At 39.8% G+C, this 14229-nt stretch overlaps 1 protein-coding gene across 1 annotated transcript; it reads right to left on the reverse strand.

Annotated features, from left to right (window-relative positions):
- Positions 1-233: 233 nt before the first annotated feature.
- On the reverse strand, positions 234-13371 carry LOC110107648 (50S ribosomal protein L27, chloroplastic). Its single transcript, XM_020837961.2, has 3 exons — positions 13082-13371; positions 734-835; positions 234-526 (listed from the first exon to the last, which is right to left on the reverse strand). The coding sequence occupies exons 1-3, from the start codon at positions 13364-13366 to the stop codon at positions 350-352; spliced, it is 564 nt and encodes a 187-aa protein (XP_020693620.1). The 5' UTR covers positions 13367-13371; the 3' UTR covers positions 234-349.
- Positions 13372-14229: the final 858 nt, after the last annotated feature.

Consider the following 14229-nt stretch of genomic DNA (forward strand, 5'->3'; position numbering starts at 1 on the left):
AAAAGAAGAACAAAGTAGCTTCTTGAAGCAGCTTTCTAGCACCAAAAATTTAATTTTTATACTAAAAAACTGCTTTCGAGAAGCAGTAAAAAAGCCGTCCCAAACAAAGCCTATATCTTTCTCATACAAACCAATCTTAAGCCATAAATGAAACATACAAATATAGGATATCGTCATTAAAATCTTTTTTTTTTTAAGATTTACAGACAAAAAAAGAAAAAAGAAATAAGATGATGATAATTTATGCATTGATTATGAATCTTCAACCATCAATTTAAGCTTTTCAAAAAGAAGAACAAAGTAATGGAAAAGGTACCATTAAACATACAATATACAGGAGCCATTAATCTTAGGAAAGAACAGAAGCTTGAGAAACACCTTCAGAAGAAGCCAGTACCAGTTGAGGAGGAAAAATACCTTCCTTCCTTGCCTTCATGCGCTCACGCTGCAGCCTGAAGTACTCTCTTCTCCTTGCTTTGAAGCTGTTTGGGTTCTCAGGCTGTTCAACTCTTGGGTAAACACTAATCTGAAAGTACAGGCAAAATGTATTAGTGATAATATTTTTCTTCTTTAAGGCTCGTTTGGGACGGATTTCTTGTTGCTTCTTAAAACAGCTTCTAGTACAAAAATTTTAATATTGAACTAGAAAGCTGCTTTAAGAAGCAGGAAAAAAGCCGTCCAAAACGAAGCCTAAAAAGTTGGTAGATCTTGATAAACATGAAACTGGGCTTACCTTCTTTCTATCTGGTCCAAACTTTTCAAATTTTACTACTCCATCAATTAACGAGAAGATGGTGAAGTCCTTCCCCAAGCCAACATTCTTTCCAGGGTGGAACTGAAAGTTTGGTTCATTTTGAAAAACTGAGCTAAGGATGAGCATTTTATGCGTATGACTTATCTTTAGTAAAGATGCTAGACAATTATGAACAAATGGTAGGGATGTCAAGTTTGATTCAAGGAATGGGTTTAAATCGGATTTAAAAATAACCCGAAATGAGTATAATCAACCCAAACATATTTTGTTTATTAAATGGGTTGAAAATCTTAACTCGAACCCAATTCCACCAAACCCGAATCCAACCGAACATGACATGAAAATATTCAAATCGTGACGAATTAGTACTAACCCGACCCAAAATGAATCTAATTAACTAATTTAGAAATGATACCTCAAAAAATTTTGAAAAAATATAATTTTATGTGAGTTTAATATAAAAAAATCAAATAGTTAAGTCATTATTTTCAATACAACCATTTTTTTTTAAGTCGTTGAAGCTGAGACTACCTTTCTTTATTAGATTTAGATGACAATTTGACTCTTAACATGACACAATGGAAAAAAAAGATTCATATAGCCAACCCCACATAGCGGGATAAAGGCTTGTTGTTGTTGTCGCCGTCATTGAAGCTGAGATGAATCCAACTCGAATATTACATAGGTTGACCCAAAGCTGAATGTTTTGTGTTACTTTTGAGCAGAATTTTCATATCAGTTTAAACATGAAAAACCCCTAATCAATAACCTTATCCTAACTTTTTGGTTTTAGTCATTAATGAACAGTAATAGAAAATTATAGTTACATAAACACATCAATATATTTAATCCAACGAAATGATGAAAGAAAAATCTAAAACTCAACTGGGCTACTCTTCTACATCTAGGCAGAATTCCATTTGAAGGTTCTAGTTAGGTCCGACCATCTACTATTGTCATTTTTCCCACTACAAAGTAGCAAAAGCGCACCAACAACCTTTCTATTGAAGAATCATAACTGGAGAATTCCAATTTGTTCTGATGCCTCCATTCACTAAATATGTCACGAGTGAGGAATCTCATGTAAAATGCCAAAAAAAGAGCATAAGTACAAGAAAGAAGCATGGATTGTTTAATCTTGTTGCATTCTCTTAGTTCACATGAAGCATCGGCTCACATATGCTATTAAAAGATCTCAGTCATTAAAGTTTCGTTTGGGACGGCTTTCTTATTACTTTATAAAACAGTGTCTATTACAAAAATTAAATTTTTTTATACTAGAAAGATGTTTTAAGAAGTAGAAAGAAAGTCGTCCCAAACGAACCCAAAGTGGAACTAAAAACAATCTTGTCTATCGCTTTTCCAGCTCTCTATCACCTCCTACTCTCTAGATTTCATAACTTCCATACTCTCCTTGTTGTCAGTCTGCCATTAGTTTCTCCCTCTCAATCTCATTGATTCCCGCTATAATCCACAAAAATGAAGGGACATTGACTCTCACATAAAAGCAACAGCATCTCAACTCATGCAACACAAAGATCAATTTGTTGGTCTCTATCATTTGGGTATCATTTATTTACAAGTATTGTTTTGCTACTTTATTATTTTTTATACTTTGGGCTTAAAAACAATTGTGCTTTATAATGTGCTTTGCAATTTAAAAACCTTGATCCAAATATTTTGTTGTTGATTATTCAAAAAGGCTAGCTTGTGATACACACAATATATAAATGGATCATGAAAGTATGAAGGGTCTCTCTCCCTTGTTCCCTCCCCTAAGGACTAAGGACTAGACCACCATGCGCTAATCAATTAATTTAAGTATGAGTCTGTTAGACCGGTCCACTGGACCGGTCCAGCCGGTCCGCACGGGACCATCTAATTAACTAATTTAGAAGTGATACCTCAAACAATTTTGAAAAAATATAATTTAATGTGAGTTTATTATAAAAAAAAAAATCAAATAGTTAAGTCATTATTTTTAACACAACCATCAACCATTTTTTCTAAGTCGTTGAAGTTAAGATGACCTTTCTTTATTAGATTTAGATGAGAATTTGACTCTTAATAGGACACAATGAAAAATAATAGTTCATGTAACCGATCCCACATATTGGGTAATTGGGATAAAGACTTCTTGTTGTTGTTGTGGTGGTGGTGGTTGTGTTGTCGTTGAAGCTAATATGAATCCAACTCGAATATTACATAGGTTGACCCAAAGCTGAATGTTTTGTGTTACTTTTGAGTCGAATTTTCATATCAGTTTCAACATGGAAAATCCCTAATCAATAACCTAATCCAAACTTTTTGGTGTAAGTCATTAATGAACAGTAATAGAAAATTATAGTTACATAAACACATCAACATATTTAATCCAACGACATAACTTTTTAACAGAAGGTAAGCTTCTGATAGGAAACAGTCCACAAAATTCAATAAAACTGTTGAATTTCAGCAATATCCAGCAATAACCGTGCAGGATTCACAAATTCTGTAGGAAAATCTGAGAGAAAAGCATTCAAAAATAAAAAAGAGAAGGAAAGAAACAATCTGATACAATGAATCTTCGATTAGCTGAAGCTTTGAGCCCAAAACCAAGCTTTAGATCTCAAATTCTGATTACAAAACTCAAGATAATCCTAATCCTAGCAAGACCAAACTAATTAAAGCAAAAGGACAAAAATTTAATCCCTAAGCAGTATCTAATTTGAATTTTTCTTCCAATATAGTAATTAATTAAAGTGTGAGACCCATCTGTTTAGCCACCCCCCTCTCCCCCTAGATTCCGCCCCCCTTGGCACCTCCTTTTGTAAACCAAAACCGGTCCCTAGTGGACCGGTTTAATATATTTAGCAGGCCCCCTTGGGCCGGCCTAACAGCTTCACAATTTAATCAACAATTTCTTTAGCCACCGAAGGAAGGAACTTGTTTTTAGGTTATAGAAACAGAACAAGTATGAGCCAGAACATCTTTAACCAGCTTGAGATTTTTTTTTTTTTTCATTTTAGTTGTTCCCCTCTAACAATTGGAGATGGAATTTATACGCGGCTAAAATATTAAATATTGAACTAGTAAGTAAACAAGAAACAACAACAAAATTAGTTCAATGATTAAGGCCATGCGCGGGCTAGGAAAATTCATCTTTGACATTTCAAATAGCACCCCGTAGAAGGAAATGGTGAAAGAAAAATCTAAAACTCAACTGAGCTACTCTTCTACATTTAGACAGAATTCCATTTGAAGGTTCTAGTCAGGTCCGACCTTCTATTATTGTCATTTTTCTCACTACAAAGTAGCAAAAGCGCATCAACAACCTTTCTATTGAAGAATCATAACTGGAGAATTCCAATTTGTTCTGATGCCTTCATTCACTAAATTTGTCACGAGTGAGGAATCTCATGAAAAATGCCAAAAAACAAGCTTAAGTAAAAGAAAAAAGCATGGATTGTTTAATCTTGTTGCATTCTCTTGGTTCACATGAAGCATCGGTTCACATATGCTATTAAAAGATCTCAGTCATTAAGACTTCATTTAGGATGGCTTTCTTACTGCTTTATAAAGCAGCTTTCTATTACAAAAATTAAAAATTTTATACTAGAAAGCTGTTTTAAGAAGTAGAAAGAATGTTGTCCCAAACGAACCCTAAGTGAAACTCAAAACAATCTTGTCTGTTTCTTTTCCAGCTCTCTATCACCTCCTACTCTCTAGATTTCATAACTTCCAAACTCTCCTTGTTGTCAGTCTGCCATTAGTTCCTCACTCTCAATCTCATTGACTCCCATCTATAATCCACATAAATGAAGGGGCATTGACTCTCACATAAAAGCAACAGCATCTCAATTCATGCAACTACTCAAGAAGATCAATTTGTTGCTCTCTATCTTGTCGGTATCATTGATTTTCAAGTATTGTTTTGCTACTTTATTCTTTTTTATACTTCGCGCTTAAAAACAATTGCGCTTTATAATGTGCTTTGCAATTTAAAAACCTTGATCCAAAGAATTTTTGTTGATTATTCAAAAAGGCTAACTTGTGATGCACACAATGTATAAATGGATCATGAAAGCATGGTCTCTCTCCCTGGTTCCCTCCCCCAAGGACTAGACCACCATGCACCACCTCAATTAACTAAAGTATGAGTCAGGTTGGTTTTTTTTCCCCTTCTTCTAAAAATGGCAACTTAATCTCAGAATAGTTTCTTCTTCAACTGTTCACTTCTTTCTCTACACTCGTAACCCTCATATTTCCTCTTCCTAGAGAAGCCAAGCCCACACCCCCAATTGTGAATTTGGTTTTGGCAATACCCCACATAGCCAGCTACCATGCATTTATCCTACCTCACAATAAAAAATCCCTAACTTCTTTAGTAAATCACACATTAGCCTCCTCATGAATGCACCTCTAATTCTAATAGTGGCGCAACATATTTCCTTAAGAGACTTGGAATAAATTTCCATTCAAGCCATAATTTATTATTTTTTTGGGTACACTAAACCCCTAGTTCATATCTTATCATAGCCATTCACTCGTAATAAAACCTAAAACAAGCTTTGTTAGACCGGTACATTGGACCGGTCCAGCCAGTCCACGCGGGACCGGCCCAGGCGCAGACAGAGGTGCGATTCTCCGCCTCTGGTGCGTGCTGCGGAGGCCGCGAGCTTTTCAAGAGCCAAATTGGAAAGATTTTTGGGGGGGGGTTAAGAGGGAAATTTGAATGTAGAGACTGTTTAGGGATTTCCTTTTGATTTGTATGCATTAAATACTTTGTTTTCCTAGGGTTACGACATCTTGAATTTGGCTGATTTTGGGATCTCTTAGGTTTAGGTTTTGAGCTCTAGATTCGTCTAGAGATTGGGAGAGATAGATCCTCCTTTCGAATAGAGGATTGTTTGTATCTTGTTGTTTTCTTCCGTTAGTTAATTTCTTGCAATAAAATCTACTGTTTCTCTTGATTTTCATTAGAGTTTGGATGAGTTTCTAGCTGTTTTACGAAAATTGATAGGAAATACTTGAGATCTAAAGTATTTCCTATCAAGCTTCCTTTAAATTAAAGACAAACCATAGCAACCCTCATTCAAAGTGCAAAATCAAAACACCCTCCTAAACAGTTTCATTAAAAATTATGACATGTCATACCTGGACCTCACATTCATGTGACACCCTAAATAGCACCACCACACACACATACACACCCACTAGAAAAACCCTCTACAAAGAAAGGAAATAATCCTTCCACGGCAAGCTTAGTAGAAACCTCAAAGTTGTATTCTTTTAACAACAATAAGCACCATCCAACCACTCCACACTTTTCTGAACTTTCCTAGAACTTTCCTATGTCTTTTCAATTTCAATCCTATATAAAAATCCTAAGAAAAATAATTGTTTTCATCTAACAAATGAATATTTCATAAAAACCTAAACAATCTTCCAAAGATCTTTAATTTCTACCCAAAAAAATTAGAAATCTGCTGCTCCTGTTATGAATTTACAATCCAAAAAAAATTCTATTTTAGCAATTTACCCTGGTAAATTTCGTTGGTTTACCATAAATTTAACCTGAGAACTATGCATTTTCCCACAATAAAGAAGTGAATTTCTAAGATCCAAAAAATCAAGATGAAGCTTATAGTATGATCACGGGATAGAATCTTTAGAGTCCCAATTCTTAAATTCAATGCACTAGAATTTGTTGCCATTAAGATAGAGACCGTCTTCCGACTTCCCTCAAAGGCACTAGTTGTGAGAGGACGAAAGACGAGGAATGAGACGAAGAGAACAGAGAGCGGGAAACAGAGATTTGGAAAATGAAATTATGTATATTGTTAGAAGAGCAGTTTACAGAGTATTTATAACAAATATTACAGGTGTAATTTAAATAACTGGTATGGGACAATTGTATTGCTTATTCCGCTGACATTCCCCCTCAAATTGAGCATCCGGTGAGCGAATGGTCAATTTAGAGCGAAGGTAATCAAAGCGCGAACATGAGAATGGTTTGGTGAGAATATCTGCTATCTGTTCTTGTGAGGAGATATGTTGTATGGTGATATTTCCGGTTTGTATGTGTTGGCGAATAAACTGAAAATCGATTTCGATGTGTTTGGTTCGTGCATGGAATACAGAGTTTTTGGCGATGGAAATTGCCGAGATGCTGTCGCAGAAAATGACAGTGGGCTCGGGTTGGAGAAGCTGCAGTTCGCTTGCGAGTCGGCGAAGCCAAAGAATGTCAGAAGTTGCGGCGGAGAGAGCACGGTATTCAGCTTCGGTGGAAGACTTGGCGACGGTGACCTGTTTCTTGACCGACCAGGAGATCAGATTTGGTCCCATGAACGTGCAGAATCCTGAAACCGATTTGCGGTCGGTTTGATCGGAGGCCCAGTCCGCATCGGTGAAGGTGCGAAGGTTGGTGTCGCCAGGTGTGATCGGTAGGCCGTAAGTTGTGGTGCCTTTGACGTAGCGAAGAATTCGTTTGAGATTTTGATAGTCGTGCTCGGAAGGTTGTTGCATATGTTGACACGCATGGTTTGTAGCAAATGCGATGTCCGGTCGTGTAATGGACAGATACTGAAGAGAGCCGGCGAGACGTCTGTAGAGATAGACGTTGTTGAATGGCTTGCTGCTGCTAGATGTAGCGTGTTTGGAGACCGGTGTGATGGGGGTAGGGGAAGCTTTGCAGTTCACGAGTCCAGCATCTTGGATGAGTTTGTTGGCATAATGTTCCTGGCTGAGAAAGAAGCCAGTTGCGGTGCGGGTGACTTGAATGCCAAGGAACAGAGATATCTGTCCCAGTTGTTTCAGGGCAAACTGAGATTTGAGATCGCGAAGGAGTTGTTGGATGTGAGAGTGGTCGTTACCTGTAACAAGGATGTCATCGACGTAAATTAGGAAGTAAATTTGAACATTAGATTTGTTGTAGATTAAGAGAGAAGGATTGGAGCGACTGAACCCGAAGCCGTGGTGTTGAAGAAAAGTGGTGAGTTTTTGAAACCACTGACGAGGGGCTTGCTTCAATCCGTAGAGAGATTTGTGGAGTTTGCAGACGGCATTCGGTTGTAGAGGATCCTCGTATCCGGGAGGTTGTCTCATATAGATTTCTTCTGCTAGTTCGCCATGAAGAAACGCGTTTGATATGTTCAGTTGAAGAACATTCCAGTTACGATTTACTGCCAACGTGAGTAAGAGTCGGATAGTTGCCATCTTAGCAACGGGACTGAATGTCTCGGTATAGTGTTCTCCGAAGTTTTGTGCACAGCCGAGAGCAACGAGGCGGGCTTTGTAGCGGTCGATCTGGCCGTTGGGTAGATATTTTGTTTTGTATGTCCATTTACTCCCAATTATTTGTTTGTTAGGAGCGGGAACTAGCGACCAAGTCCCTTGTTGTATAAGGGCTTGATATTCTTTGGACATTGCCTCTTGCCATTGGTTTTGTTTTGCGGCTTGTTTGAATGTGGCGGGAGTATCTTGGTATGTTGTTTTGCTGAGCAGAGAGAAGAACTGCTTTGGTTTAATTATACCTGATTTGGACCTTGTTTGCATTGGGTGAGGGATGTGGGCTGGTGCAGATGTATCGACTGGAAGGTGAGACTGCATAATGTCGGGCTGCGGCGGTTGGGTAGGCTGAGGAGGAGCTGTGATATTGGTGTTAGTCTTGGATCGAGTTACCGTTGCTGAAGAGCTGGGTTTGGAAATAGCTGAGGGTGGGACGAGAAGCAGAGGAGGTAGGTTGTTTCCTGTGTGCTGTCTGTTACCCGTGTGAGGAGGGGTATTGTTTTTCAGAGGAAACGTGTCTTCTTGGAAGATAACATGCCGTGAAATGTACATTTTGTTGTTGGATAAATGGTAGCATTTGCATCCTTTATGCTGCGGAGAGTACCCGAGAAACAGGCATGGGTGAGATCTTGGTGCGAGTTTGTTTGGGGCATACGGTTGAAGCCACGGATAACATAAGCATCCGAAAGTTCTGAGGTGCGTGTAGTCCGGTGGAACGTTATGCAGTTTTTCGTAAGGAGACTGAAGTGCAAGAGCCTTGGACGGAAGGCGATTAATCAGGAAGTTTGCTGTGGAGATGGCCTCGGTCCAGAATTTGTCCGGTAAGCCTGATTCGTTGAGCAAGGTGCGAGTGAGGTCGAGTAGATGACGATGCTTGCGTTCGGCCATGCCATTCTGTTCCGGCGTGTGGGGGCAGCTGAGCTGTTGAAGGATGTCGTGCTGATTAAGAAAGGAGATGAACTCTGTTCCGGTATACTCGCCACCTCCGTCCGATCAAAGGTGCTTGGGAGTTACCGAGAATTGAGTTTGTATCATATGTACTAGAGATTTAAACTAATGAAGAGTTTCTTGTTTTGTTTGTAAGAAATAAAGCCAACTAAAACGTGTGAAATCATCAATGAAAACAGCATAGTAACGAAATTTACTAGAGCAAGAAGTATTAATCGGCCCCCATACATCCGAATGTATTAATTCAAACGGATGTGTGGTGGCAGTTTGACTATTGCTGAATTTAAGTTTGTGGCTTTTCGCCATATTACAAGATTGACATTTGAAGTCGGAAGAAATATGCGGGATAAGAGGGTTGTTTTTAACAAGATTGTTGAAAGTCTTGTTGTTCGGATGCCCGAGACGGGCATGCCAAGTGGTCGGAGAGATGATGACCGCTTGAAGAGCTTGATGGCAGTGATCCGGTTCGATCTTGATTTGGTAGATGCCATTATGCAGATGACCACGAAGGAGAAGCTGCTGATCCTGAACATCCTTAATTTCGAAACCGTTAGAGTTAAAAGTAATAGATACAGAATTATCTTGGGTTAATTTGGAAACATAGAGTAAATTGTGAGTGAGGGCAGGGACATGAAGGAGATTACACAGGCGAAGCTTACGCGGTGTGTTTGGTAGTGGTAGCAAACCTTGTCCATAATTTTGAATGGGAATGGTGGAGCCGCTGGCTGTCGACACAGAATCTTGTCCCTGGTAGACCGAGGGATGCTAGATGGATAAACTGTCAGCAGTCATGTGCGCGGTGGCTCCCGAGTCCATTACCCAAGTTTGGGTCGTATCTTGAGTTGGTTGAGTAAGAAGAGCGCGAAGAGCGCGCGGAACGAAGGAGTTGGGTGGAGTGTAATTCAGATTGCACCGATGCCAGCAATGGACGGCGATATGACCGACTTTACCGCATATTTGGCAGACGGGTCGATTGCCAGAGGAGTTTTGCGGAAGATTTGTTTGCTCGGGTGTGCTTGAGGATTTGTTGAAAGTTGGGCGAGACTTGAAGTTTCGTTTTGAGTTCTTGGAACGATTTTGGTTGGAGGTGGTCGTGTAGTAAGCTGCAGCGATCGGAGATTGTTCTTTCTTTAAATCTTGTTTGACGTGGATTTCTTCACTACACAGAAGTGAATAAAGCGCATCCAGATCAGCCGGAGACGACGACGAACGGATGTAAGTCTTGATTGAGTTGTAACTGGTCGGTAGACCGTTCAGGATATGAAGAACAATATCTTCCGGATCAACAGTGCTTCATGAGGCGGCGATGGTGTCGACGATGTTCTTGACTTTGGCGAGGTATTGCTGCATCGTAGAGGTGTCCATTTGAATGTGGTGCAACTCATTCTTGAGTTGGATTATGCGGGAACGACTCGAAGATTGAAGCCGTCGTTCAAGAACTGTCCACACTTCTGGGCTGTGGACGAGGTGATGACGTATGGCAGGATTGTGGTGGAGATTGTAGAGAAGAGCGCGGAGACGAGGTTACTGTCAATTAGGTGCCATTTTGCATAGTCGACAGAAGTGCGATCCGGCGGAGGAGTTGTATTTCCGGTGAGATGATCCTCATAGCCGTTAGCCGAGAGGTGTTGATAGATTTGCGACCTCCAGAGAGCATATTTGTCGGTCGTTAGAGAGTAAGAGATCAGATTCTTGATATTAGAGATGATGAATTTGAGGGATGGTGGGAGAACCAGCTCGGCGGAGGGAGAAGGGGTCACAGTGGACGCCGGGGGAGGGGATGAGGATGAATCTTGATCCCCCATTCTAGCTCACTGATACCATGTGAGAGAATGAAAGACGAGGAAGGATACGAAGAGAACAGAGAGCGGGAAATAGTTTTTTGGAAAATGAAATTATGTATATTGTTAGAAGAGCAGTTTACAGAGTATTTATAACAAATATTACAGGTGTAATTTAAATAACTGGTATGGGACAATTGTATTGCTTATTCCGCTGACACTAGTTTCCCTATGACCAAGCTTGTGCAAGTACCACTTTCCATCTGCCCCATTAGAATTGCTGAAACTAAGATTGAGCCTAAGATATATAAGTAATCCAAGTCTAAACCTGAAAGTATGAACCTAAGATATATAAGTAATCAATATGCAAGGAATACGAGCTTCTTTTCAAGGAAGGAGATTAATAAGATGTCAGTCATAGTATTAAGCTAATTGTCAAAGACGAGAGCTTTAATGGTGGCTACAAAGAAACCTAGTTGGCCATAAAAGGTGAGTGAGACAGTGCGGACCAGTCAAAGAAGAGTCTGCCCGAATAGAATTTGTTTAGGCATGAAGAGCATGTGATCTGACAGAATCTTGAGTTAAACTGAGAATCTAATTAATCAATTTTTAGCACAATAAATCCTAAAAGTTCCAAGCACTCAGTATCCTAGTTTAAGCATGAGAATCCTTGTCACAATTCAAAGAAGATCCAATTGATTTTAATTTTTGGACATTAAATGAGGGCAAAATCAATGACACCAGGTGAAGCTGAAACCATTGGATTAGGGAAAGATCAAAATAAAATTGATCTTTGCGAGCATATAAGGGCACATTGGTTGCACCTTTGTGTGAACAAGTGGGGCATGTTGATGGCACCCTAGGCCCGTTTAAGTCCTAACTCGACCAAGTCAATCTTTACATAACCTTTAGATGTCTGTGGATCAAACAAGCCAATATGAGCATGTTTTGTCACTAGTTTGATCTTTTGTACGTGTACATGGATCTACACTTCACCTTAAAATGTATAATTCATTTGATTTCTAAATAACACAATAAAGTTTTCACAAGCCAGTAAATCGCATCCAAACTTTTTTATCCTTCAACAGAAGACAAATTGAGGTTTATATATTGGGGGTTTTACGCACATAACACTCAAAACTACCAAATTTACATATTTAAGATATAACCCTTGCTATTTACTTATTTTTATCACTACATTAACCCCTATAACCATGTTTCGCTGATGTGAGGAAGTTATGACATGATCACATAGGGGAGGGGCATTCAGGATCAGCAGCATGTGCAGTTTGACAATGATGAAGAAGTGAAAAAAAATTGTGACAAGATCTCACTAGGGAAGGCCATCAACTGGACAGAACAACATATGCAGGAGTCCTAAAAACCCTCAATGATGAAGAAAGGGAGAGGGGCCGCAATAGATCTCGTTGGAGTGTTTAGTAGTCTCGAAACCCTCAATGACAAAAAAGAGTTGAGGAAGTCACAACAGGGAAAGTTAATGGGAAGTTGCCAAGTTGGTATTTTTTATGTTACTTAAAAGAATTGAGTCCGATGAGTAAATAGTAAAGTTTAATTGTTGAATATGTAATTCGATAATTTTTTAGTGTTATGCATGTAAATACTCCTTACAAATTCTCTTAAGTGTTTTTTTGGTTGCACGCATCAGAAGTGCAGAGTAAAAAAATTGTTGGGACTTTATAATTTTAGTTGTTTGATTGGAGGGAAAAACAAATTCAAAATAAAGTATTAAGGGGCATGAAACTCAACCCATAGATCATTTTCAATGTATTTGAAATTTGCCCAAATCAGCTAAATTCCAAATACACCTCATTCGTGACCCCATTGTTGTTCCGCACTGCACCATGCACGCAAATCCTTTGACCTAACGCCAATGGCTACCCGCAAATCCTCTGCATATGAGTTCGGGCAAGATTGCCATCTTCTCCCTCTCTGGCGACAACTGCAAACCATCAAACGTTGGCTGCTCGCAAAGCCTTGCACAAGATCGGGCTAACACCATGACCTCCTCCTCTCTGATGACCTCCGACTGAGTCCCGCAAGGCCGTAACCCGTTGATCACAATCCCATGAATCCCACTGATGCCCCAGGTTGGTTCATAAATTAGATTCAACTAACTTTCAATCAAACAACTCGTAAGTATTTCAAATACTTCGCATTCATTTTACACTTACCACTAAATGCTAAATACTTGCAGCCAAACAACACCTTAAGTACTGACAAGTCAAAAAATTTTAATCTTTTAACAACCAGAAATCAAAATTGGACTAATAACAAGCCCTAACAAAGGACCAGACAAAGCTCAACTCACCTTAGTCCCGCACTGCCGCACGATGATGGCCCCCGGCTTCGCTGCCTGATCGCCGTAAATCTTGACGCCAAGCCGCTTCCCCCTCGAATCCCGTCCATTCTTCGTGCTTCCGGCACCCTTCTTATGAGCTGACTCAATTGTCATCGGCAACCTCGCCGGACATGTGACGGCAGCGCCACTCCCGGCCATAGACTGCTTCGCGTCTCCTCGTAGAAACGAAGACGACGAGCTCGAAAGCGAGAGGCCTTTGAAGGTTCCGATCAAGTTCAAAGACACTGTAGCCATCTCTGTCTCTCAAAGGCGAAAGAACAAAAAATGGAGAGAGAGGAGAAGATAAGGTGAGGCCCCCCTGATGGGCTTCGGAATTCTTTGGACACGGCCCGAAGAGGGAATTAACCCGGCCCAATAAAAAACTGAAATGTGAACAGCATTTTGAAACTGGATTTGCATTTTTTTAGGGGTTGTTTAATCTGAGGAAAAGTAAATGTAAAATATAGTAAATAATTTGATTTTTTATTTTGCAGAGTTTGGTTGGTCATGAAGTAAAATAAATTTCAGATGTATTCGTAGCTCATCACATTAATTCATTTGTATTCATAGCTCATCACATTAATTCATTTTCTGTGTAAAATGAACACGTTCAAAACCGAGCGAAACAGGAATTCCAAGGGCGAGAGAGAATAGCCCATGGAACACATTTTTGCTTCTTCCTCCTTCGGCGGGAACCATTGTCAAGGTACCCAAGAGTGGAGACCTCAGTCTTTGCTGCCTTCCGTCAATGAAATCACATCACTCTACGATTCGGCCTCATTGTTGATCTTCGACTCTATTTTTTGACTTCGCACGCAGGAAAATCCATTTGGCTCCATTGTTGTTGTTCGACTATGTTGCCTTAAGCCCGTGAAATTACACCTTTCCTATGAGCACACAAGGGCCTAACGATCCGCATGATTTTTCAGACTCGTCCATAGCTACTTCGAAGCGGCGGATGGGGTTGGCCTGATCAAAGCGGCGGCCTAGATGAGCCTTCATTGCTCCAATGTATGCCACTCCGTGCGGGAACCTAGAGCCGTAAGATGGCCGGACCACCTTGTGCGTGAACATGGAGCTGCAATGTGAAACCATTAAAAATTTTTAAATTGTTTTTA

This window comes from Dendrobium catenatum, unplaced genomic scaffold (genome assembly GCF_001605985.2).
Source record: "Dendrobium catenatum unplaced genomic scaffold, ASM160598v2 fragScaff_scaffold_706, whole genome shotgun sequence".
Lineage (NCBI taxonomy): Eukaryota > Viridiplantae > Streptophyta > Magnoliopsida > Asparagales > Orchidaceae > Dendrobium > Dendrobium catenatum.

Coding starts and splice junctions, on each gene's coding strand:
- LOC110107648 (XM_020837961.2), bottom strand. CDS start 13,366: ATGGCTACAGTGTCTTTGAACTTGATCGGAACCTTCAAAGGCCTCTCG. Junction 836..13,081: donor TGCGGCAGTGCGGGACTAAG/GTGAGTTGAGCT, acceptor CCAAACTTTCAG/TTCCACCCTGGAAAGAATGT. Junction 527..733: donor TTGGACCAGATAGAAAGAAG/GTAAGCCCAGTT, acceptor CTGTACTTTCAG/ATTAGTGTTTACCCAAGAGT.